We start from the raw sequence: 25,211 nt of genomic DNA on the forward strand, positions 1-25,211 counted from the left end.
TTCCTTTTTAAATGGTATTTATTTTTTCTCACTATTCAAGTAACACATTTTCAAATGAAAATTTGAATATATAGAACAATGTAGAGAAAAGAAACACAAGTCACAATCCCACTATTAGGGGATAATTATTAAGTACTAACATTTAGATATTGTTCCAGTCTTTTTTGGTCTGTATCTGAAGATTTACTCGTGTCTACATGTAATCGTATTATTAAAAAATTGATCTCACAGTGCACACATAGATTTGTATACAGCCCTTTCCCCTTAAAACTGCATTAGTGGCTGCTCTTTAAATAAAAAATGTGGGGTGATTCTGTTAATATTAAATATACTGATACAAATACTCTACTGTATTTGGCTGCAACCTGTTCTTAGACAATGTTTCCAGTTCTGGGGTGGAGTTGTTCAGCTGACATCTACTCATGGTCCACTCAGGGTATGGTGCTATATCGAATCTAAACAAGACTGAGATAGTCTGAATGTGTCAGACAAACTGGTGGGGCTGACTTGTCAGAATTCTGTTTACCAGACGATTAGGGAGTCATTGGGAGAACTAAGAAAAGAGAGTGATGAATATGACAAGTTTATGCACTTGGTGGAGTAATCAGATACTCTCTGTATGTTAGCATCCTTTCTCAGCCTTTACTTTCCTGACAGCAATGATTGGGTTGATTCATTCCTGGCTACCTCGAGATCAGATTCTCAAGCAAGAAGGACCACCAATATCATTTGGAAGGTGTTTCACTCTTGGCTAAATCAGAGCTAGTTGGGTGATGATAGGTTGCCCATGGCTTGGGTGCCCATCCCAGTTCTAGCTGGGTCCAGGCATTGAGGTCATCTGATATATAACATGACTTGCTTTCAAGACACTTATGTCAGCAAAGGCTGCAGTCAGGGCAGCTTCCTTTAAAGGAGGATGTGGGCAGAGCAGGCACCAAGGATAGAAGCATGTTTCCTTCTTCCCCCAGGCCGCTGCCCAGCTTTGGCACAGAGCAGGTATTGACAAAGCATTGTTGACAGTGTTCATGGAGGAGAGCAATAGGGAAGTGGCAGAAGTGTTATGGTCCAGTGGGCCTATGGTGGAGACAGGTGTTCAGCATAGTAACCGTGAAGGGCAGACAGGCCTGGCATGAGTAGCTAATGTTGAGTGTCTACCATACCCACTTTGTGCTACGTCCTAAGGAGGATGGGAAAATATATAACATTGCTGTTGTTCTCAAGGATGTCATGGTAACTATAGGGTACAGACAGAAAGTTTCTAAATGTTTCACTAAAAATTTTTTTTCTATTAGTGTAGGTATTGGTAACTCCCTATGACATAGGTATTGACGGGTCAATGTTCACTTTCTTTAGCCCATTGAGCATGCCCTTGACTGCTTATTTATTTCAAGGTTACCTCTTGTAGCCCACCACACTCATCATCAGGAGTGAGAAAATAAGGCTAAAGGCTCAGTTAGATAATATAATTTATACAATTTATTTTGTCTTTCTATCTCAGTACTTTCATTATTGAACACTGAAGCGTTATTTTATGATGTTTATAGATACTCAAGGTGGGAAAATGTGGAAAAGCATATATTTAAAGATTGGATGAAAGCAAGCATTTTTAATAGTAAAAATGATGAGTTTTAAAATATGTTTTAATTATAAAAATGATAATGAAAACTTGGGAAATAGAGAAAAGTAAGAAGGGTCGCCTATCATCCAGACAAATGACACTTGACATTTTTCTGTAAATCCTTCTAGATTGAGTGTTCTTCCTATATTTTGATTATTTGGTGTTTGTCTTAGATGGTTTGTTTATAATGTGAACATAAGTTTGTAATCTGCTTTTTTAATTAACAATATTTATAATCTTTAAAATATAATTTGTAATGACTGTGTAACATAATTTGTAGTGACTATATAATATTACAACTAATGTATTACTCTTGACTTAATCTTTCCCTAAAAATTAGACTTTCAAGTATTTCTAATTTTCTAGAATATTAAATAATATTGTATTATTTGTATTTGCATGAAGTTTTATCTTTTATTCTTACTTATTTCCATAATATAGATTATTGGGAATGGATTTGTTTGATCAAAGAATATGGATATTTCTGACGATTCTAACACATATTGCTTAGAAAAAATTCCAGATAGAAGGGTGACATAGCTGGCACTTCCAGTGAGGACTATAAATTTTATAAGAGGCTCAAAAAACAACAAACAGAGAAATCACCATCATTTGAATATTGCCTTAAGGTCTATATAGTAGATATGAGACAGATAGATGGCATATCTTGATAATGGAAAATATTCTTGTTGACATTCAAATGATTCCAGGCTATAAAAAAAGAAAAAAAAAGGGAATGAAGTAGTAAATTTGGCTTGATTAATGATCCACGACCCAAGTATCAACTTAAATTTATAGTGCATACTCAAAATATGATGAATTAGGAACATATCTACTTGAAATTTCTAGGAAGGGTATACATTATTTGTTGTTAAATAAAATACAAGCTAACTCGTTTGTGATTTCTCTTCACTCTGGACTTGCTGGGTGGTTTTAGCAATTCCAGTCATAACTAAATTAACATCAGTATTTTAGCAGATGAAACAGAAGTAGTTTTCAAGGGATTACAAACATATTTCTCCACTTTAAAACAAACTACTAATGATTCGATATAAAGCACGATTATTAGGTTAATGGAAACAGCATTCAGAAGAGAAATTATTTCAATGGGATAACTATGTGAGCCTTCGATTATCTTATGAACAGTGAAATTCTCAATAAATAGTAAGGCTTCTTTGTGCTTTGGGTTATTTCCACACAGAACACTGCACTGTGGCTCATTCAAAACACTTGTGCTGTTTTCACCATTCAGGACTAAGTACAGATTTTATAATTACTCCATTGATTCAATCTACATAGGCAAACCAACAGACACATTGGATATAAAAAATATATATATTGAACTATTAGAGCTTGAGTAAAGATGAGGGCAGTAGGGATGGAATGAAAAAGACGGGAAGCTCAAACCCTTTCAACCGGAGTCATTGGATCTTGGGTAGTGGGGGTAAAATGGAGGAGGTCCAGGTGCCACTGGGGGTCTGTTACCTGGATGATGACTGAATAGGTTCCACACAGTATCCTGGATAACTGAGTGACTACTCTGATGAGGCAAACAAGCACCTGAAGTCCACTGAGAGCTATGAGAATGGAAAATAAAATGATATTCCACTCCACTACATGTGCGGGTTCCAGGCACTCAGTCCATATGCTGGAATCTGTAAGGAAACTGAAAGAGAGAAGGGATATAGTCAACAAGACACATGGCCAAGCCTAAATACTTGGTCCAAGTAAGAGGGTTATTAATATATATGATTGAAATTAATTGAAATTATAATTGAAATTATAATTGAAATTAATATATATGATTGAAATAGATAATATTCAATGTAAATTAAAACATTTTAAAAAATATTCAGATACATATATGGAGTATATAGCATGCACAAAGCACTGGGCTATGCTTATTTTATTTTATTTACTTATTTGACAGACAGAGGTCACAAGTAGGCAGAGAGGCAGGCAGAGAGAGAGGAGGAAGCAGGCTCCCTGCTGAGTAGAGAGCCCAATTCGGGGCTCCATCCCAGGACCCTGGGAGCATGACCTGAGCCAAAGGCAGAGACTTTAACCCACTGAGCCACCCAGGTGCCCCTATGCTTATTTTATTTTATTTATTTTATTTTTTGAAGATTTTATTTATTTATTTAGAGGTTAATATGAATATTCAGTGAAAGGTGTGTGAGAATGCTTTGGAACCTGTAAAGCCTGATACAGATATAATTCCTGTTACCATTTCCCTAGACCCACTCCATACATCCTCGTACTCTGAACTCCATTTAAGCTACCAAGGAAGCAATCCCTTCAAGATCCTTACTCTAGATTTCCCAGTACAGGCTCTACACAGATCAGCCAACACTTGGAAGTGAGATGCCCTCATGGTGTTGATTTTTCTCCTGGGCTGGGGCACTTACTTATTTTTCATGTAAACCACAGAGTAGTAAATGTACTAGCAGGGTCTGGAAGGAATGGAGATGCTATTTCTGATACTCCCTCCCTCCACAACCATTTTATAGCGCTCTATCACATCATTTACTTCCTTATATCGTAAGGCCATCTTACTGGTATCTGTATATATTTGCTCACTAAGTTGTGTACAAGAGAGCCCTACTGTGATTTATACAGCCCAGAATAGCTAGGTCTGACACCTAAGGCTGTGCTTGGCACATTGCAAAAACCAACAAATGCTTGTTGAATGGACCAGATTCAGGACCCCCAGCAGTGGCCATCCCTGTGACGGAGCCTATGGACTGCCCAGCAGATGGAGACATAAGAGATAATGCCTGGTAACAATGTTAATCATAAAATCCAGCTTATTTTAAGAATTTATTAAATCTAATCTCTGCTTTGCTTCCAGTTAATTGTCAATTCTGTGAGATAGAAATGATTTACAGAGGCTCAGGGATATATGTTTCAGGTCATACAGTTTGGAAGTAGCAGATGGATGACGTGAACCCAGATGTGTATAAGCATCAAAGGCCTGTGCTCTAAGGGCAGTGTTCAATCTAAAGCAGCCATCTTAGCAGAACATTTGGTCAGGTCCGTGTGAGCTCCTGGAGGGAAAAAAAACTGAGTAATTGAGGGAGGAGTCAAGATGGTGGAGAAGTAGCAGGCTGAGACTACTTCAGCTAGCAGGAGATCAGCTAGGTAGCTTATCTAAAGATTGCAAACACCTACAAATCCATCGGCAGATTGAAGAGAAGAAGAACAGTAATTCTGGAAACAGAAAAACAACCATTTTCTGAAAGTTTATCTAATATATATATTTTTTTCTTTTTTATATTTTTCTTTATTCGTTTTCTTTTATTTTAATTCTTTTCTTTTTTTTTCTTTCTTCCTTTTTGAACCTCTCTTTATCCCCTTTCTCCCCTCTCACGATTTGGGATCTCTTCTGATTTGGTTAAAGCATATTTTCCTGGAGTTGTTGCCACCCTTTTAGTATTTTACTTGCTCCTTCATATACTCTTATCTGGACAAAATGGCAAGATGGAAAAATTCACCACAAAAAAAAATAACAAGAGGCAGTACCGAAGGCTAAAGACCTAATCAATACAGACATTGGTAATATGTCAGATCTAGAGTTCAGAATGACAATTCTCAAGGTTCTAGCCGGGCTTGAAAAAGGCATGGAAGATATTAGAGAAACCCTCTCGGGAGATATAAAAGCCCTTTCTAGAGAAATAAAAGAACTAAAATCTAACCAAATTGAAATAAAAAAAAGCTATTAATGAGGTGCAGTCAAAAATGGAGGCTCTCACTGCTAGGATAAATGAGGCAGAAGAAAGAATTAGTGATATAGAAGACCAAATGACAGAAAATAAAGAAGCTGAGCAAAAGAGAGACAAACAGCTACTGAACCACGAGGGGAGAATTAGAGAGATAAGTGACACCATAAGACGAAACAACATTAGAATAATTGGGATTCCAGAAGAAGAAGAAAGAGAGAGGGGAGCAGAAGGTATACTGGAGAGAATTATTGGGGAGAATTTCCCCAATATGGCAAAGGGAACGAGCATCAAAATTCAGGGGGTTCAGAGAACGCCCCTCAAAATCAATAAGAATAGGCCCAAACCCCGTCACCTAATAGTAAAATTTACAAGTCTCAGTGACAAAGAGAAAATCCTGAAAGCAGCCCGGGAAAAGAAGTCTGTAACATACAATGGTAAAAATATTAGATTGGCAGCTGACTTATCCACAGAGACCTGGCAGGCCAGAAAGAGCTGGCATGATATTTTCAGAGCACTAAGCAAGAAAAACATGCATCCAAGAATACTATATCCAGCTAGGCTATCACTAAAAATAGAAAGAGATTAAAAGCTTCCAGGACAAACAAAAACTGAAAGAATTTGCAAACACCAAACCAACTCTACAGGAAATATTGAAAGGGGTCCTCTAAGCAAAGAGAGATCCTAAAAGTGGTAGATCAGAAAGGAACAGAGACCATATACAGTAACAGTCACCTTACAGGCAATACAATGGCACTAAATTCATATCTCTCAATAGTTACCCTGAATGTTAATGGGCTAAATGCCCCTGTCAAAAGACACAGGGTATCAGAATGGATAAAAAAAAAACAAAACCCATCCATATGTTGCCTCCAAGAAACTCATTTTAAGCCTGAAGACACCTCCAGATTTAAAGTGAGGGGGTGGAAAAGAATTTACCATGCTAATGGACATCAGAAGAAAGCAGGAGTGGCAATCCTTATATCAGATCAATTAGATTTTAAGCCAAAGACTATAATAAGAGATGAGGAAGGACACTATATCATACTCAAAGGGTCTGTCCAACAAGAAGATCTAACAATTTTAAATATCTATGCCCCCAACGTGGGAGCAGCCAACTATATAAACCAATTAATAACAAAATCAAAGAAACACATCAACAATAATACAATAATAGTAGGGGACTTTAACACTCCCCTCACTGAAATGGACAGATCATCCAAGCAAAAGATCAGCAAGGAAATAAAGGCCTTAAACAACACACTGGACCAGATGGACATCACAGATATATTCAGAACATTTCATCCCAAAGCAACAGAATGCACATTCTTCTCTAGTGCACATGGAACATTCTCCAGAATAGATCACATCCTCAGTCCTAAATCAGGACTCAATTGGTATCAAAAGATTGGGATCATTCCCTGCATATTTTCAGACCACAATGCTCTAAAGCTAGAACTCAAACACAAAAGGAAGTTTGGAAAGAACCCAAATACATGGAGACTAAATAGCATCCTTCTAAAGAATGAATGGGTCAACTGGGAAATTAAAGAAGAATTGAAAAAAATCATGGAAACAAATGATAATGAAAATACAACGGTTCAAAATCTGTGGGACACAACAAAGGCAGTCCTGAGAGGAAAATATATAGCGGTACAAGCCTTTCTCAAGAAACAAGAAAGGTCTCAGGTACACAACCTAACCCTACACCTAAAGGAGCTGGAGAAAGAACAAGAAAGAAACCCTAAGCCCAGCAGGAGAAGAGAAATCATAAAGATCAGAGCAGAAATCAATGAAATAGAAACCAACAAAACAATAGAACAAATCAACAAAACTAGGAGCTGGTTCTTTGAAAGAATTAATAAAATTGATAAACCCCTGGCCCAACTTATCAAAAAAAAAAAAAAAGAGAAAGGACCCAAATAAATAAAATCATGAATGAAAGAGGAGAGATCACAACTAACACCAAAGAAATAAAAACTATTATAAGAACATACTATGAGCAACTCTACGCCAACAAATTTGACAATCGGGAAGAAATGGATGCATTCCTAGAAACATATAAACTACTACAACTGAACCAGGAAGAAATAGAAAGCCTGAACAGACCCATAACCAGTAAAGAGATTGAAACAGTCATTAAAAATCTCCAAACAAACAAAAGCCCAGGGCCAGACGACTTCCCAGGGGAATTCTACCAAACATTTAAAGAAGAACTAATTCCTATTCTCCTGAAAATGTTCCAAAAAATAGAAATGGAAGGAAAACTTCCAAACTCATTTTATGAGGCCAGCATCACCTTGATCCCAAAACCAGACAAGGATCCCATCAAAAAAGAGAGCTATAGACCAATATCCTTGATGAACACAGATGCGAAAATACTCAACAAAATACTAGCCAATAAGATTCAACAATACATTAAAAGGATTATTCACCATGATGAAGTGGGATTTATTCCAGGGCTGCAAGGTTGGTTCAACATCTGCAAATCAGTCAATGTGATACAACACATCAATAAAAGAAAGAACAAGAACCATATGATACTCTCAATAGATGCTAAAAAAGCATTTGACAAAGTACAGCATCCCTTCCTGATCAGAACTCTTCAAAGTGTAGGGATAGAGGGCACATACCTCAATATCATCAAAGCCATCTATGAAAAACCCACCTCAAATATCATTCTCAATGGAGAAAAACTGAAAGCTTTTCTGCTAAGGTCAGGAACACGGGAGGGATGTCCATTATCACCATAGTACTAGAGGTCCTAGCCTCAGCAATCAGACAACAAAAGGAAATTAAACATAGTGCTAGAGGTCCTAGCCTCAGCAATCAGACAACAAAAGGAAATTAAAGGCATCCAAATCGGCAAAGAAGAAGTCAAATTATCACTCTTTGCAGATGATATGATACTATATGTGGAAAACCCAAAAGACTCCATTCCAAAACTGCTAGAACTTGTACAGGAATTCAGTAAAGTGTCAGCATATAAAATCAATGCACAGAAATCAGTTTTATTTCTCTACACCAACAACAAGACAGAAGAAAGAGAAATTAAGGAGTCAATCCCATTTACAATTGCACCCCAAACCTTAAGATACTTAGAAATAAACCTAACCAAAGAGGCACAGAATCTATACTCAGAAAACTATAAAGTACTCATGAAAGAAATTGAGGAAGACACAAAGAAATGGAAAAATGTTCCATGCTCATGGGTTGGAAGAACAAATATTGTGATAATGTCTATGCTACCTAAAGCAATCTACACATTTAATACAATTCCTATCAAAGTACCATCCATCTTTTTCAAAGAAATGGAACAAATAATTCTAATATTTATATGGAACCAGAAAAGACCTCGAATAGCCAAAGGGATATTGAAAAAGAAAGCCAAATTTGGTGGCATCAAAATTCCGGACTTCAAGCTCTATTACAAAGCTGTCATCATCAAGACAGCATGGTACTGGCACAAAAACAGACACATAGATCAATGGAACAGAATAGAGAGCCCAGAAATAGACCCTCAACTCTATGATCAACTAATCTTCAACAAAGCAGGAAAGAATGTCCAATGGAAAAAAGACAGCCTCTTCAATAAATGGTGCTGGGAAAATTGGATAGTCACATGCAGAAAAATGAAACTGGACCATTTCCTTACACCACAAAGGAAAATAGACTCAAAATGGATGAAGGACCTCAATGTGAGAAAGGAATCCATCAAAATCCTCGAGGAGAACACAGGCAGCAACCTCTTCGACCTCAGCCGCAGCAACATCTTCCTAGGAACAACGCCAAAGGCAAGGGAAGCAAGGGCAAAAATGAACTATTGGGATTTCATCAAGATCAAAATCTTTTGCACAGCAAAGGAAACAGTTAACAAAACCAAAAGACAACTGACAGAATGGGAGAAGATATTTGCAAACAACATATCAGATAAAGGACTAGTGTCCAAAATCTATAAAGAACTTAGCAAACTCAACACCCAAAGAACAAATAATCCAATCAAGAAATGGGCAGAGGGGGACGCCTGGGTGGCTCAGTTGGTTAAGCAGCTGCCTTCGGCTCAGGTCATGGTCCCAGCGTCCTGGGATCGAGTCCCACATCGGGCTCCTTGCTCGGCGGGGAGCCTGCTTCTCCCTCTGCCTCTGCCTGCCATTCTGTCTGCCTGTGCTCGCTCTCTCCCCCTCTCTCTCTGATAAATAGGTGGAATCTTTAAAAAAAAATAAAAAAAAAAATAAATGGGCAGAGGACATGAACAGACATTTCTACAAAGAAGACATCCAGATGGCCAACAGACACATGAAAAAGTGCTCCATATCACTCGGCATCAGGGAAATACAAATCAAAACTACAATGAGATATCACCTCATACCAGTCAGAATGTCTAAAATCAACAAGTCAGGAAATGACAGATGCTGGTGAGGATGTGGAGAAAGGGGAACCCTCCTACACTGTCGGTGGGAATGTAAACTGGTGTAGCCACTCTGGAAAACAGCATGGAGGTTCCTCAAAATGTTGAAAATAGAACTGCCCTATGACCCAGCAATTGCACTACTGGGTATTTACCCAAAAGATACAAACGTAGTGATCCAAAGGGGCATGTGCACCCGAATGTTTATAGCAGCAATGTCCACAATAGCCAAACTATGGAAAGAACCTAGATATCCATCAACAGATGAATGGATTAAGAAGATGTGGTATATATATACAATGGAATACTATGCAGCCATCAAAAGAAATGAAATCTTTCCATTAGCGACAACTTGGATGGAACTATAGCGTATCATGCTTAGCAAAATAAGTCAAGCAGAGAAAGACAACTATCATATGGTCTCCCTGATATGAGGAAGTGGTGATGCAACATGGGGGCTTAAGTGGGTGTAAGAAGAATCAATGAAACAAGATGGAATTGGGAGGGAGACAAACCATAAGTGGCTCTTAATCTCACAAAACAAACTGAGGGTTGCTGGGGGGAGGGGGATTGGGAGAAGGGGGTGTGATTATGGACATTGGGGAGGGTATGTGCTTTGGTGAGTGCTGTGAAGTGTGTAAACCTGGTGATTCACAGACCTGTACCCCTGGGGATAAAAATATATGTTTATAAAAAATAAAAAATTTCAAAAAAAACTGAGTAATTTATCTTTGGTTCTCTAACACCTAATTCAAGGCCTGGACAGAGTTGATGTTCAAGAAATATTTGTTGAATAAATGTACAAACGAAGACCTGATTTGTGGGACTTTAACATTAACACTTTTTCCCTTTTTTTTTTTTTTTAAGATTTTATTTATTTATTTGACAGAGAGAAAGAGAAGGAGATCACAAGTAGGCAGAGAGGCAGGCAGAGAGAGAGAGAGGAGGAAGCAGGCTCCCTGCAGAGCAGAGAGCCCGATGTGGGGCTCGATCCCAGAACCCTGGGATCATGACCTGAGCTGAAGGCAGAGGCTTTAACCCACTGAGCCACCCAGGCGCCCCATTAACACTTGTTCTACCCAGAATTGGCCAAGGCTTGGAAATTTCTCTAGGAGATCAGAGACTTCACTTCCCTTTATGGCTTCCAATGTTTTATCTCCATTTGTCTGTAGCTGGAGTCAGGTGAATACAGATATTAAGAGAGACTTTCAAGAGTAGCGAAGAGTAATGGAGGGGCATGTGGGAAGTCTGAGATCTTGCTCTGAAAGGGAAATCTTCTTTGATTTGGGGGTCAGGGATGTTCAGGGGATGACGGCACAAAAAATGATTTTTTGCACCCAGTGCAAAAATGCCTACGGTTGTTTTCTAGGTTCTCCTGACCTAAGAGAGACCTCTGCTCACAGAATGTGGTACCTGGTGGAACTTTCAGGACAAGGCAGCTATGGGCACAGAAGCATATTTGCAACCCAGGCTTAGCTGAGCATGTAAGACTTCAAGTTGATGTGGGCATTGGGGCGCCTGGGTGGCTCAGTGGGTTAGGCCTCTGCCTTCAGCTCAGGTCATGATCTCAGGGTTCTGGGATTGAGTCCCGCATCGGGCTTTCTGCTCAGCAGGGAGCCTGCTTCCTCCTCTCTCTCTCTCTGCCTGCCTCTCTGTCTACTTGTGATCTCTCTCTGTCAAATAAATAAAATCTTTAAAGAACAACAACAACAAAAAGTTGATGTGGGCCTTGAACAACAGAGCCGGTCACAGGTTGCTGAGAAGAGACTGCAACTTCCCTAGGGAGTGGTCCAGACACTCCCTCCATTTATACCATTAGAATTCTGGGCATAGGACAGGACTGGGAAGGATCCGATGGACCTCTCCTGCATCTCTTTCTGGGCCCTGCTGCTTCTAGAGCTGTCTCTACAGGTGCTGGCCGATACAATGCCAGTGTGAGGTGTTCTGCGATCTGGGACTGGGTTCATCAACAGCTAACTGCATCACCAGCCCTCTAAGTTAAGGCTGCCTTCCTAGACTCTTCAGTGCACACTAGATCTTCTCCTGGCTCCCCCACAAATGCCTATGCCTGGTCATGCCCCCAGATCTCACCCTCTACTTGGCTGCTCATGCTGTCTGGTTCTATCTGTGTTGTCCCTGATGGTATAGCATGGGTAACACCATCCAAGGTCACTGAAATTCTCTTCCAGCCAAGCCCCTTCCCATCTGTAACAGACCACACTTCCAAACTGGCCACACAGCAAGACTAAGGTATTAGAACCATTCAATTCCCAGGCTCCAGTAGCTGCCAGACCACAATAACTACAAAGCTTCGCTCTAAAATTCAGGAGAAACACACCTTTCATTTGGATATCTCCACATCAGCCTCAAAATAGTGAATGCATATGACATTAGAAGACTGGCAGCGGTGCCTAGGTGGCTCAGCCAGTTGAGTGTCTGCCTTCTGGCCAGGTCATGTTCTCAGAGTCCTGGGATCCAGCCCGGTGTTAGGCTCTCTGTTCAGTGGAGAGCCCGTCTCTCCCTCTGCCTGCTGTTCCCCCTGCTTGTCCTCTCCCTCTCTCACTCTATCTAAAATACATAAATAAAATCTTGGAAAAAAGAAAAAAAAGACTGCCTCCCCACCCCCCCAAAAAAAGAAAGAGAGAAGAAAAAGCATCTAAACATAGATCTATGTAGGCAGAAGTTGTTCTGAGTATTCCCACATAGAACCCCAAAGTTATCATGGAAAATGATCATGAGCATGAAGCCAGGTGTTTCTGGCTTTCTGAGCCCTTTGATTTGGAGAATTATTTCTTACCGTCCTGCAGTGCCTTCGAAGACGTATTCCCAGCCATCAAGAGTGCGGCAGTATGGACCCTGAACTAGGCCTAGAGCAGATATGACCAGGCAGTATCCAGAGAAAGCAATTCCAAGGGCAGAAAAGATCATCGACAGCAGTGTCTAAATTAAACATAGAAGAAGGAGGTCAGAAAAAAAAAGGAGGAGGAGGAGGTAGAGGTCAGTGCCGCAAAATGAGACAAGGGGATATTGTGGACAAATGATCAGATAGGTACCTTTCCCTACTCGTCCAAACCTACTGCATGCAGTCTGTGTGAAAGCCCACAGGAAAGCAAACATTTAATCCAAACCCATCTGACCTTTAAAATAAGTTTTAAAATGCCTTTTTGTGTGGAATTCCACAGAGGATACTAGTTAATTGACCACCTTTCTTCCTTTCTTCTGGAATTTCGGTATCAAAATAATGATCAAACATTAATGCAGAGAAGGGGTTTGATTGATCTATCTGTATTTACCAAAGACGTTATTTTCTAGGTCAGGTGGGTTCTCTAAGAATCAGAAGCTAGGACCTTGACTTTTCTCATGTGAAGATGATATGTGGATACCTTCATCTACAGGAATATGAGGGGAAGCAGGCTAACAGGTGTTAGCCTATATGGCCATATTTATGTTCAAGTGAGGAAGGGATTGATGGGGAGGAGGGTGTTTGCCTTGGAGGAGAGAGAACAAGCAGTGTTCCCAGGCAGATGGGTACAAGCAGAATTATAAGGTAAGTAGATTAGTGTGACCTAAGAGAGGGTTCCCATGGAGCATCAGAGAGAAGTTTATGAAAACCAGATAGACATGTTTGCTAATGCTGGGGAAATGGAGTTGTTGGACATCAACCAGCCCTCCAGTTGCTTACGAAGTTAGTGCAACTTGTACCTGCAGGCAGAAGGTGGCTTTGAATGCTGGCTCAAGGGAGGGCTGACTTCATCCTTCAGGACAAGTAGCTCCCCCCACCACCGCCCCCAATAACCTTTTATCTACATTCTTTTTCAAATCTACTGAAAAGTTGAACATATGGTGTAGTATACTATAGTCAATGTATCTGTGTATACTTTTTATCTAGACTCACCTGTGAGTATTTTATAATTTTTCCTTGTTCTCTCTCTGTGTATGTATATATCCATGCACATGTATTTATTTATTAACACATTTTTGTTGCCAAACCACTTGAAAGTAAGGTGTAGACACTGTGATATCTCACTCCTAAACACATCAGCACATATCTCCCCAAAATAAAGATATTCTATTATTCTGCAACCATGTTTTACTTTTTTGTACAGGATCCTATGAGAGTTTATGCACAGGATTACATCTCTTCAATTTCCTTTGATCTACATTAGTCTTACTGCCTCTTTGTTTTTTAGAATATTAAATTGTTTTTGAACAATATAATCCCAGCCAGTGGTCTTACAGAATGTCCCCCACAATCTGGGATTTTCTGATTGTTTCCTCACAACTGGACTTGGGTTAAACATTTTGGCAAAAACACCCGATAGGCATGAGAACATTAGGGGCCTCCCACTATCATTGGTGATGCTTTTGACCTCTTGGTTAATAAGGTGGTATTCTTCAGGTCTATAAACATACATTTTTCACTTTGCAATTAGTAAATAATTTGTGAGGTAATACTTTGAGACTGTGTGATATCCTATCCCCCAAAGACATTTCAGCCGGTGAGTTTACCATCCACTGATGATCCTCATATCCATTGATCACGAATTATCACAATGACTGGTTGCAGGGTGCTGCTTATCTCATTCTATCATTTCTTCTGCGTTTATAACTTATTAATTTTCTGCACAGCATAACTTCCATTTCGTTTCTCTCTTTCTCTCTTATTGTGTACTCATGGATTTTCTAATTCAATGCATTATAATTCATAACTGTTATTATTCTCTTAGATGCTCATTTGGTCCAAATATGGCCAGTGAGACCATCCTGCCAAGTCAATTCCTGTGGCCTTCCAGATACCCCTATCATTCCTTGAATACTTCCTTGCTTCCCGGCACAAAATGTACCGAGCCCATTTTGAATTTATAAAGAACCAGAATAGCTCTTTTTCCAACAAGCCATGTACTTGGTTTTTGAACAAGGAACTGACATGAACCAATATATAATTTGGAAAGATGGTTCTGGCAGTGATGGCATGCCCGCTAGAAGTGAGAGAGCCCAAAATAAGGGTTCCATGTGGAGACTTCAATTTGCGGTAACAACAACAGGTCCAGGAGGAAAAGACATTGGGGAGGAAATAAGTACCTGGAGATAGACTGAAAAAGAAAATTCCAGAGTTTGGGACTGGAACACGAAGGACAGAAATAGGGATGCCAAGAAGGGTAATTTGCTTTGGGAGACAATTTAATTTAGTTTTAGAAATGTTGCTTTCAAGTGAGAGTAGAACAGCCAAGTTAGTTGACAATAAATTCAAAACTTGACACCAGAAAAACTGAGAACAACAGACCTGTGATTTGGGGGACAAATAGTGATCTTACATTATATATATCTCAAATAATTTAACATTATTTTACTGATTATAACATTAATACATGCTCATTATGGAAAATCAGGAAAAAAATATTTTAAAAACCTGGGGGCGCCTGGGTGGCTCAGTGGGTTAAAGCCTCTGCCTTCAGCTCAGGTCATGATCCCAGGGTCCTAGGATTGAGCCCTGCATCAAACTCTCTGCTCAGAAGGGGGCCTGCTTCCTCCTCTCTCTGCCTGCCTTTCTGCCTACTTGTGATCTCTCTCTGTCAAATAAATAAATAAAATCATAAAAAAAGAAAAAACTGATGAAGAAAAGAACAGGTCTGCTTTTTTTCCTATTGGATATTAATTCATTGGCATCTTCACATATGATTAAAAGATCTTTCAAATTATATCTTTCATATTGATTTTAATAGCATGTTGCCCCATCATAGGATGAGACAAGCTAATTTTAAACAGATTACTGTTCGTTACACTTCACAAAGAAAATTTACCTATCCACCAATGCCATCTTCCAAAAAGGAAGAAGGATGTTTCAAAAAGATTGAGCTCCTTGTTTACCAAATATGCTCTTAAGCAGTTCACTGGAAAGATCAATGAAGAATTTTTTGATTTGGTGAAACTGGCAACCATAGCATAACAAATATATATTTGTATACATATACAAATTACAGTGTAATGAGTGAATACAGTTGCACAATTGAACCTTGAAATAAATCAGGAATAAGAATCTCTCTGAGTTACAGTTCCATGTTCTATTAAATGTAAAAGAGCTAGATGATTATACTACCTCCATAATAGGGATATTTCAAAGATTAAAGGACACAATGGATATAAAAATTATTTCAAATTATAAATATAATCACAATATCATTCCTTATTCCAAGCACCTCTATTTGGCTGGTAGCTGTTTTCCAGAGATAACAACCCACAGGATTTTGGCAGAAAATGAGACAACACAGAAGAATGAATAGCAAACAAGGAGTTAGTGAGGTTCAGGTCACCCCCAAAACATGGCACGTTAGCATACTGCATATCTTAAACTGAAGGAGCTTGAGAACATGGCAGAAGCAGGATGGTCACTCTGACCCCTCCCAGCCCCTTCACCCTTTTTCTCTGAAAGAGCTCATAAAACTCTGGTGGGCAAGTTACCCTCTCTGTACAAGGAGAAAAAGGAAGAGACGGGGGCCAAGAAACCGGTGAAAACAAACCTCGTTAAACTAAACCTGATCTTCCTTGCTACTTCTCCAACATTCTCTACCCCTAGCCCAAACACCTCACTCTTGCCAATTCTTTACAAATTTGTTGTTGTTTCTTGCTACTCTGCTCACTTCTTCAGCTCTTCATTCTCTCATTAAGGCCCCCGTGTATGCATAAAATTCAATAAAATGTATATCCCTTTCTCTTGCTCACCTGTCTTTGTCAGTTTAATTTTCAGACTGAGCCAGGGACCCTAAGAGGGTTGAGTAAAAGTTTTTTCTGTTACAATATCTGGCACCCAACACGGGGCACCATTGGCTTGGGACACCTTCCTTGGTGCAGGAGCTACGATTAGAGATCCTGAATCTGTCGAAAAAAGCCACAGAAGAATTCTTGCCATGTCAGTTTCTTGGGTCTCTGCCTGTGGGGGACCAGTCTAGGGTAGGTGGTAAGAGTCTTTTCCTTTTCAGATTCAGATTGGCAGGGAAAAAACATTTGTAAAGATGAGTTCTTTGGATTGTGACTCTGGTTAAAATTTGGTTTTGAGCTATCCCTTGGTTCTGCCAGGGATAGCTGTCAGTTTCCTGTTTGTCTTTTATTTGTGTTCTGAGAATTTGACTTTCTGCCTGTCAGGCATGCAAATGCCAGTTCTTGAAAGCAGCCAACTGTCAGGTTGTGGTCCCCCCCAAATCTGCCATACAGAAATTTGGGCTGCACCCCACTGCAGCTAGGATCCCACCAACTGTCACTAGCTTTCAGGAGGAGTTGTCTAAATTTCTTTTGCTACCTTGGGGAGTGATTCTGGATCTTGGGAGGGCTGCATCTTTTGCACTCCCTTTGGGGACATCTCTTGCATCCCTGATTAAGTTTTGGTTTTGGTTTTGAGTCATCTGGTTTAAATATTTGAAATAATTTTTTAGGGGGCCATATGGTCTGAAGTTGGCCAAATTAAAGGTTGATATTTACATCCTGATAGAAACTTTTAAAATTAAGTTCTTCTCTCTGGAGTAAAATGGAGCTCTGTACTTAGAGGGAAAGAAAACATGTGGAAGGTTTTGTGAAATAATTATGAGAACATTACAAAGACACACCACTGTTAATCTAGACCTGAGAAATATTCGGACTTCCATCTTAGTTGGAAATCTTCTCCCTAATATAAAGAAGCAAATTGAAAATAGTGTAGTTGGATGGGTAGGTCAGGATCCCCCTCTTTATCCCCCTCTTTGAGGAATTAAAAAACAATTGCCTTTGTCTTACAAATCTAGTCTTTATTGAACTAGAAATGTGTCTCTTAAAGCAATTCGAAGTTCACCTACCTATTCTTACCGCTCCCCAAGCCTCCCCTATTCATCTCAAAATATCTGTAGTTGTTATAAAAAATCAGGACATTGGGAAGCGAACTACCCTGTGCTTCAGAAAAAGAAGGAAAACATTAAATAGTAATTATTCTATGCCTCTTGATAATAGATAAATATGCTACCAAATTCCTTCTAAAAGGAAACCTACATTCTCTACCCCTTCTGAGATGCAACTCTTATGGGGCTCCCACTCTTTGGAATATAAACGTTCCAGGAGATAATTAAAACACAACACACAACTGCTTGAAACTGAAGGGCAAAAAAAGGCAGGGCTGGGGGAGTTGGAGGGGTGGGGAGAGGGAGATGGGGGGAGGGGTGAGGAGGTGGGGGGGAGAAGGGAGGTGGGGGGGAGAAGGGAGGTGGGGGAGTAGGGGGGTGTTTAAAAAAAAAAAACAACTGCTATAAAAATTTCCTCGCCAAAATCTAGTCCACAGCCTTCATAAGATTACTTGTTAAGGGCAGATACAAATCTTAAAAGCCTTCTCCACAACTCAGTAAAAAGCTTTAGCCATCCAAGTGGGTAACCATAACTTGCTCCATAGGCCAGAAACACAATTTGGACTCTTCTATAAACTGGTAAGTTTCTTATCAATGTACCAAATACATGGCTAAAATTTAAAAACAAAGGCCATAACATCTCTATGTCTGTCTGTATGTTTATTTATACCTACGTGTGTGTTACAGATGTGTGATATTTTTCTACCTCCAGATGGTATTATCAAAATAATTTATAAAATCTGTCAAAAGAGTTCTATTCTAATTGCCATAGAGGTAAATGAGTGCTCATATAAATTAAGTATTCTTAAAAACAGAGACTAATCCAAAACAAAATTTTTAAGTTCACACAATCTGGGATAATCTTTGGTTAAATAAAGCTATTTTTAAAATTGTTGGGGAAAATAAAAAACAAGCATATCTTCAGAGTTCTCAGCATTAAATGTATCATAGTCATACAATTTTATTTCTACCTAGAATTACAAGTCAAACAAACGTAGTATCTCTACTAGATCTTTAACAATATAAAACTATCAATTCAACCTAGAAACGAAGCATACACTAAAAAATAAATTGCTGAATGTATGTCAAGCACGGCAACTGAGAGAAAGAGAGAAAAAGTATGTATGTTTAACTTTTTGGGTGCTTTCTTTCTACATTTGATACTTGCCTAAAATATATGTCACAAAAATTGTCAACAAGAAAAATAACTTAAAATAATGGCTAACTTTGTCTATTGTGTCATGAAATTTGCATGAGTAATCTACACATAGTTGTTAAGAGCAAGTGCATTAACAACATGGTGATAAAAGTTTTTAAGTGAATTTTTCAACAATGATTAGGTTTTACAAAATCCATTTATTTTAAAATACCTTCCAAAATCTTTTTGTTAACTTGAAACCTTAAAGTAATACAAGTTGTACTAAGTGAAGTTAAATAATGGTAATTCATTGAATATGTAAGTCATTTCCAAATAAAATAAATTACTGAAACATTGATTAGTGAACATAACTCTATATTTATCTCCCTTTTAAAGAAGAAGTAAAGATATTAGGGTCTATTAGTAGATATGTTTTGTGCTACATTGAAAAATTGTACAATGAAGAAATTTTATGCTTTAGAAATTATGAAATAGCATACTCAAGAATTTGCCAATGAGAGGTTGATATCTATAACATTCCAAAACTGCTTACTTCCTGGTTTTCACCAGAAATTAAAGTTTCTTTTTTTTTTTTTTAAGATTTTATTTATTTATTTGACTCAGAGGGAGAGAGAGAATGAGATAAGGAACACAAGCAGGGGGAGTGGGAGAGGGAGAAGCAGGATCCCCACTGAGCAGGGAGCCTGATGTGGGGCTCGATCTCAGAACCCTGGGACCATGACCTGAGTCCAAGACAGATGCTTTAATGACTGAGCCACCCAGGCACCCCTAGAAATTAAAGTTTCTAAGAGTTAAGAATTCCAATTAATATATGTAATTAAAACTACTAAAAAGGGGGGGGGGTGCCTGGGTGGCTCAGTGGGTTAAACCTCTGCCTTTGGCTCAGGTCATGATCTCAGGGTCCTGGGATGGAACCCCACATCCGGCTCTCTACTCAGCAGGGATCCTGCTCCCCCCAACCCCGTCTGCCTCTGTGCCAACTTGTGATCTCTCTGTCTGCCAAATAAATAAATAAAATCTTAAAAAAAAAAAAAACTACTAAAAAAGTTAAACTAGTAGAAATAAAAAGGGAACAACTCTCCATACAAGAAAAAAGAAAAAGGAGGCATTTTGGTTAAAAAAGAGTATGAATTACAGAGATGTGTTTTTGTTGAGGGAAAAAAAAACTTTCAGGGGAACTTTCCTCTGTCAAGTGAGTCTTGGGTGACCTCAATTTCCAATACAGAGCTTCTGCCGTTCAAAACCTGGGCAGACTCATATTTAGCCTTCAAGATGCGCTTTATTTAATTTTAATGAGAATTAATTGCCCACATGTTGTAAAATGCTCCATATTTCTACTTTCTGCTGAAAACGGACTGCCCGTTTTTGTCATGATAACAAATGGCTGGACTTGAGCAGATCCCGCTCTTCCTTAAACAGAAATTGAAATCTAATGCTTACCAGGCTCAGATCTTTCATTTCCATCAGGTGGTTGGCTCCTGGGGCATATAAACTGGGACCCCTCTTCTAAAGCCCTACCTTGAAAGAACCAACCAGGGAATCCGGAGAATCCCCTCTCCCGTCCTCCTGCTTTTCCCATTGAGATGCCAGCCATCTCCTCTGATTTGATTATAAGACGCCATCCAGACTCCACTCGTCTGCAGCGTCCGTTTATGCTGGAGATGCTAATAGTGATTCAAGGCAAATTAAACACATTTATTTTTATTATGAACCTAGTGGCACATACGGTTCTTTTCTAGAGATTCCCTGAGTATCAGAAGCTAATGTTTACCTGAATCTATTGTTTCACCTAGGCAGTTTTGAAAGCTTTCCATAATTACAATACCAGCAGTTACTGGAGGAAAATACATACACCCACAATGCACATGCGCATGCAGGTGCACAGAGCGTCTTTTCATTCTTCAAATCTTCTCCACCAAGAGCATAGTACTACATTTAGCAGCTAATTAAGTCTTCCAACGCCATCTGTCATAAAGCTGGACATGTCATCTCAGCTGCCCATTAAAATCTGGTTGCCCCTTGGACCAACTAGCTCAGGGTGTCTGAGGGGTGGAATTCCAGCTCCAAACTCTCAGATGATTCCAATGTGCAGCCATGGCCGGCCGCCACGGCCGCAGCCACGGCCGGCCGCCACCGCGGGCAGCCACGGCCGGCAGCCACCGCGGGCAGCCACAGCTGCAAGATATGCCTACCAGGCCTCTGGAAAATTCCTTTTAGTTAATACATCACACAATCTCTCTGAGCCACGGGTAATTCACAGAAGTATGAGTAACAATGATCAAATTCCCTGGGTAAGTGTGAAAAAAATGTGGTATGCAAATATGATTAAAAGATGATAACCCTGAGGAGGAGAAGGATAGTGATGAAAAGGTAGGAGCCCAGCACCTGCCTGCTGAGCACAGGCTTAAAAAATTGGTTGCTTATTCTCTCTTGATTCTATTTAAATTATTTTTGAAACCCCATTTAGAAAAATATCTACATTGTGTATATCCAACACATGGATAAATCTAATCATGATGCTGACAGAAGCCAGATACAAAAGACAAATTTTGCATAATTCTATTTACATAGAATACACGCTAATCTATAATGACATAAAGCAGATCAAAGATCAGTGTTTTGGGGGTGATAGGAATGTTCTGTGTCTTGAGCGTGATGGTGGTTGCCTGGGTGTATTTGGCTGTCAAAAGTCATGAAACTGTACAGTTTTAATGGATGCCACCTATTGAATGTAAATCAGACCTCAATAAAGTTGAAAAGGGAAAAAAGTAAACTCATATTATTTTCTAACTCTATGTATCTTTAAATCCTGAACTTCTGGAAGAACATCAACAATAAACAAAGACAGTAAACTAAATGGAAGTTGGTTTGTTTTGTTTTGTTTTAGTAAATTCTTGGGCTCTGAGTTGAAAGGGTCATGGAGAGGGGACAACAGTGTGAATATTTTCTTGTTTCTGAGTGAGAGGAAAGAAAGCAGAGCCCACTCAGCCATCCTCAAGGTACTATTGCTCTTACCATGTATTTTTTGCTGCAGTTTTCACTCTGGCAACATTTATAGTTGTTATCATTCTCCAATGCAAGAAGAACTGTTGCTACTATAAGCATCTGTAGTAGGGAAGAGAGGAAATATCAGAAACGGAATACTAGTCATAATCAGAGCACAGTGATTCTGAGCAGGAACTGTGGGGGCAAGTGGACCTGGGTTCAAAACCCAAAGTTGCTATTTTCTAGCGGTGTCAGCTTGAGAGTCTTTCCCTATAAAGTGGTGTTGGGAACTCACCTCATTGGGTGTTTAGGAGGTCATGTATGTAGAATTTTGAACATAGTGCTTGATTTAGAGTAAGTGATTGATAAATGTTAGCTATTATTGGCATGGTTATCAGTCATCAAAAACTAATGATTAAGCAGTAAATGGTATAGACATGGGAATACCACCCCGCAGCAAACCTGCATTTCTCACTGACTCAGTTGCAGAGGTCAAAGGAAAATCATTCACCACACTTTGATGTTTGCCAGCCTTTCTCCATTTACTGCTCTCTGGGAATGCAAGTGAGAGGTACAGTTAATCGGAATTACATGTCTTCATTCAAAGTAAAATCAGTTTGTTTTGCCCAAGCATTCAAATCATCTCAGGTTCAAATTTTCAAGTGTGTTTTGTCTCTATCCAGCCAACAGACTGGGAGAATTCAATGTATTCTACTTCCTTTTCTTGGTATCCTAAGCAAAGGGCTCAAGTTCTGGAAAAAACATGTTTCTTTTCTGTTATAGTTCCTTGTTGGGGCAGGTATGGACCATGAGTTGCTTCTGACAAATTCTCCACCTATCCTTTACTCCTGGTGTTCTGGACTGGATCCTGAAGCAGATTTCGTCATTATTTTACTATGCATAGTCAGCATTTCCAGTTTCCAAATTCATCAGCTTTCGCTTGTCTGCTTATTTATTTATCTACATCCCTCTTCTTTCTCTTAAAAATATTTGATGTAGTACCAATCATGTTTTGTAGGGATTCCCTGACAATGGAAAATAGAGAACTGATTCTTTTCTAAGTTTTATATTTTACACAAAATATAAACCAGAGTCTTACATTCTCCTCCTTTCAACACCACTAATTATCATAGATTTTAGCAGATTCTAATTTAATCTTATTAATGCCTTGCAACCCTTCTATTGATTCCAGTGACATATTGAGGGAAACAATGACGAGAGAAGGCATAGTACATCAGGTACAGTAACTAGTTTCATTACAGTACTAGTGGGAAATAATTAGATCTAGACCCTGGAGTCCTGTGTCAAAAGAGAAATACAGGCCTCACTCGTGTTGAAAAAGAAACTGCTTTCTTTTTTCATTGTGAAATTATAACTGGAATACAGGGCTCAAGCATGATGGAGGAACATTACCCCAAATCCCACCACCTTCACATGTTTTTATGTATATACTCCCAGGGTATTACCACATGTGTATATTTTGCATAATTGCAATTGTAACTTATTCACAATTTTTTGAATCATTTCTTCTTTGTTTAACACAAAATAATATGCATTTTCCATGTTACTGCATCTTCATAATTATCATTTTCAATGCCATAAGAAGTGAATGTTCCACAATTTATTTGACCAATTCTGTGCTAGGGAGCTCCTACAAATTACTTACTATTATAAATACTGCTGCCATAAATATCTGTGTATGTGTATCTTTCCTTATTATGGATTATTTCCTCAGAATGAATTCTCAGGTTTAGGATTACTGAGTCGAAAGATAAAAGCATTTTCATGGATATTAATACAGCATATCAAAATTTTCTCCAAAAGGTTTGCATTCACTTATAGTACAATCACCAAACATTCATTCCGTACCTATCTATCACACAGCAATTTCAGTAGTGTTGATTATCAGTACTTTAAAGTTAACTAACTTCATGTGCAAAATAGTAACCAAATGAAAACTGCTTTTCATCATAGTTATTCAAATATTATATAATTAAGCACCCATGAAGATGTAAAGATAAATTGTAATCCATTGTCTTTTATGTCTTTGGTGATACGGTAAGCTTATAGCGCACAATGTGCTGTTTTTAGAAATGATATGATCAGGAAAAGTGTTTTTTCCTCTGACTTGCCAACATGATTTACTATCAGCTTGTTTTTAAAGAGCACAAATTCATCAGGAAAAACATTCTTGGATTCTTACTGTAAGAAATTAGATCTCGTTTCAAAAACACCCCCATTATGAGGGGTATAATATCAGACTATTTAATTATGATCTGGCCCATTCTTCAACAAGTATTTATAATCACAATATTTGTTGGCTATTTAATACATATCAGCCTCTATCCTGGGCACTTCTTTCATGAGATTTTGTTGAATCCCCACAATTACCCTAAAAAGTAAATGCCATCCCTCCCATTTTTCAGATGAGAACCCTGAGGCTCAAAGACATTGAGTCATCTGATCAAGGTCTCATGGTACAAATGGCAGAGCTCGTATTTGAACACAAATTTGTCTGAATCTCCCAATCTCTGCTTTTCCCATGTGGTCTTGATATCTCTCCAGTCTAGAGAAATCACGAGGGCAGATAGAAACTATTCTGGAAAATAGCTCTGCTACTGGACATCAAACAGCAAAAACCAATATACAGGGTTCGTGAGGACATAATATTTCAACCGGCTGGCATCCCACAGACTTTCATTAGGTCTAATTTCCTGCACTGCTGAAGTCACATAAATCAACAGCTTATCGAAGACAAAGCTACCCTCCCAAGCCCTCATGGACTACCTGCCCCTCTACCCCCACCCATCTTCCAAATCCCAACCCCAGGATTAGTCCAGTGATTTTTCCATCATTCATTATTTCTGCTAGGAACAAGACAAAGCTTAGTAAAAACACTCCCTTCTGCAACCCAAGTCTCCGAAGTCACACTTACCATGATACCTGAGAAACAGATTCCTTCAAAATACCACACGTAGTTGGTGAGTTTATTGCTGGATGCATAGGAAGTTTGCCCATTTGGGAAATACAATAATATGTTCACAATTATGCTCCAAAGTGCAAGCGGAATCAGCAGACCACTTAGGCAGCCTCCACATTTCCGAGACCCCATTTCACCCTGCTCAGAACCTGCAGGAGATTTCAAGAGTGTAGAATTACATAAAACCTAATTTGTTTCCTACCTGTCCTTTTTTTTTTTTTTTTTTTTTTGAGATTACCTACCACGTTCTGGGTCAGAGCCCTTCACTTCATATTCATGAGAAGCCCAGGGCTCGGACAGAACTGCAGCCCACAATCTCTGGTGAGAAATAGTGGTTTACTGTTTGGAGAACAATAGACAATGATCTAGGGCTGAAGAGCTGAGCTGGTCTTCATCCTGTGCCAAAGGAATGCGGTGTTTTTACTGCATTTTAAAATAAGTCATTTTCCTCTGGATTACAGCACGAAAGCCTTAACCCTG

At 39.0% G+C, this 25,211-nt stretch overlaps 1 protein-coding gene across 2 annotated transcripts; it reads right to left on the reverse strand.

Moving 5' to 3' along the window:
* On the reverse strand, window positions 1–25,211 carry TM4SF18 (transmembrane 4 L six family member 18). 2 transcript variants are annotated; one of them, XM_082729397.1, is made up of 6 exons: window positions 24,974–25,211; window positions 24,687–24,880; window positions 21,782–21,871; window positions 12,543–12,685; window positions 3,104–3,284; window positions 1–2,329 (listed from the first exon to the last, which is right to left on the reverse strand). In XM_082729397.1, the coding sequence occupies exons 2-6, from the start codon at window positions 24,861–24,863 to the stop codon at window positions 2,315–2,317; spliced, it is 606 nt and encodes a 201-aa protein (XP_082585523.1). In that variant the 5' UTR covers window positions 24,864–24,880; window positions 24,974–25,211; the 3' UTR covers window positions 1–2,314. The 2 variants fall into 2 exon arrangements, with proteins under 2 accessions (XP_082585523.1, XP_082585524.1); XM_082729398.1 differs by lacking the exon at window positions 21,782–21,871 and having other exon boundaries at window positions 24,974–25,195.

Source organism: Mustela nivalis (genome assembly GCF_964662115.1).
Source record: "Mustela nivalis genome assembly, chromosome: 1".
NCBI lineage: Eukaryota > Metazoa > Chordata > Mammalia > Carnivora > Mustelidae > Mustela > Mustela nivalis.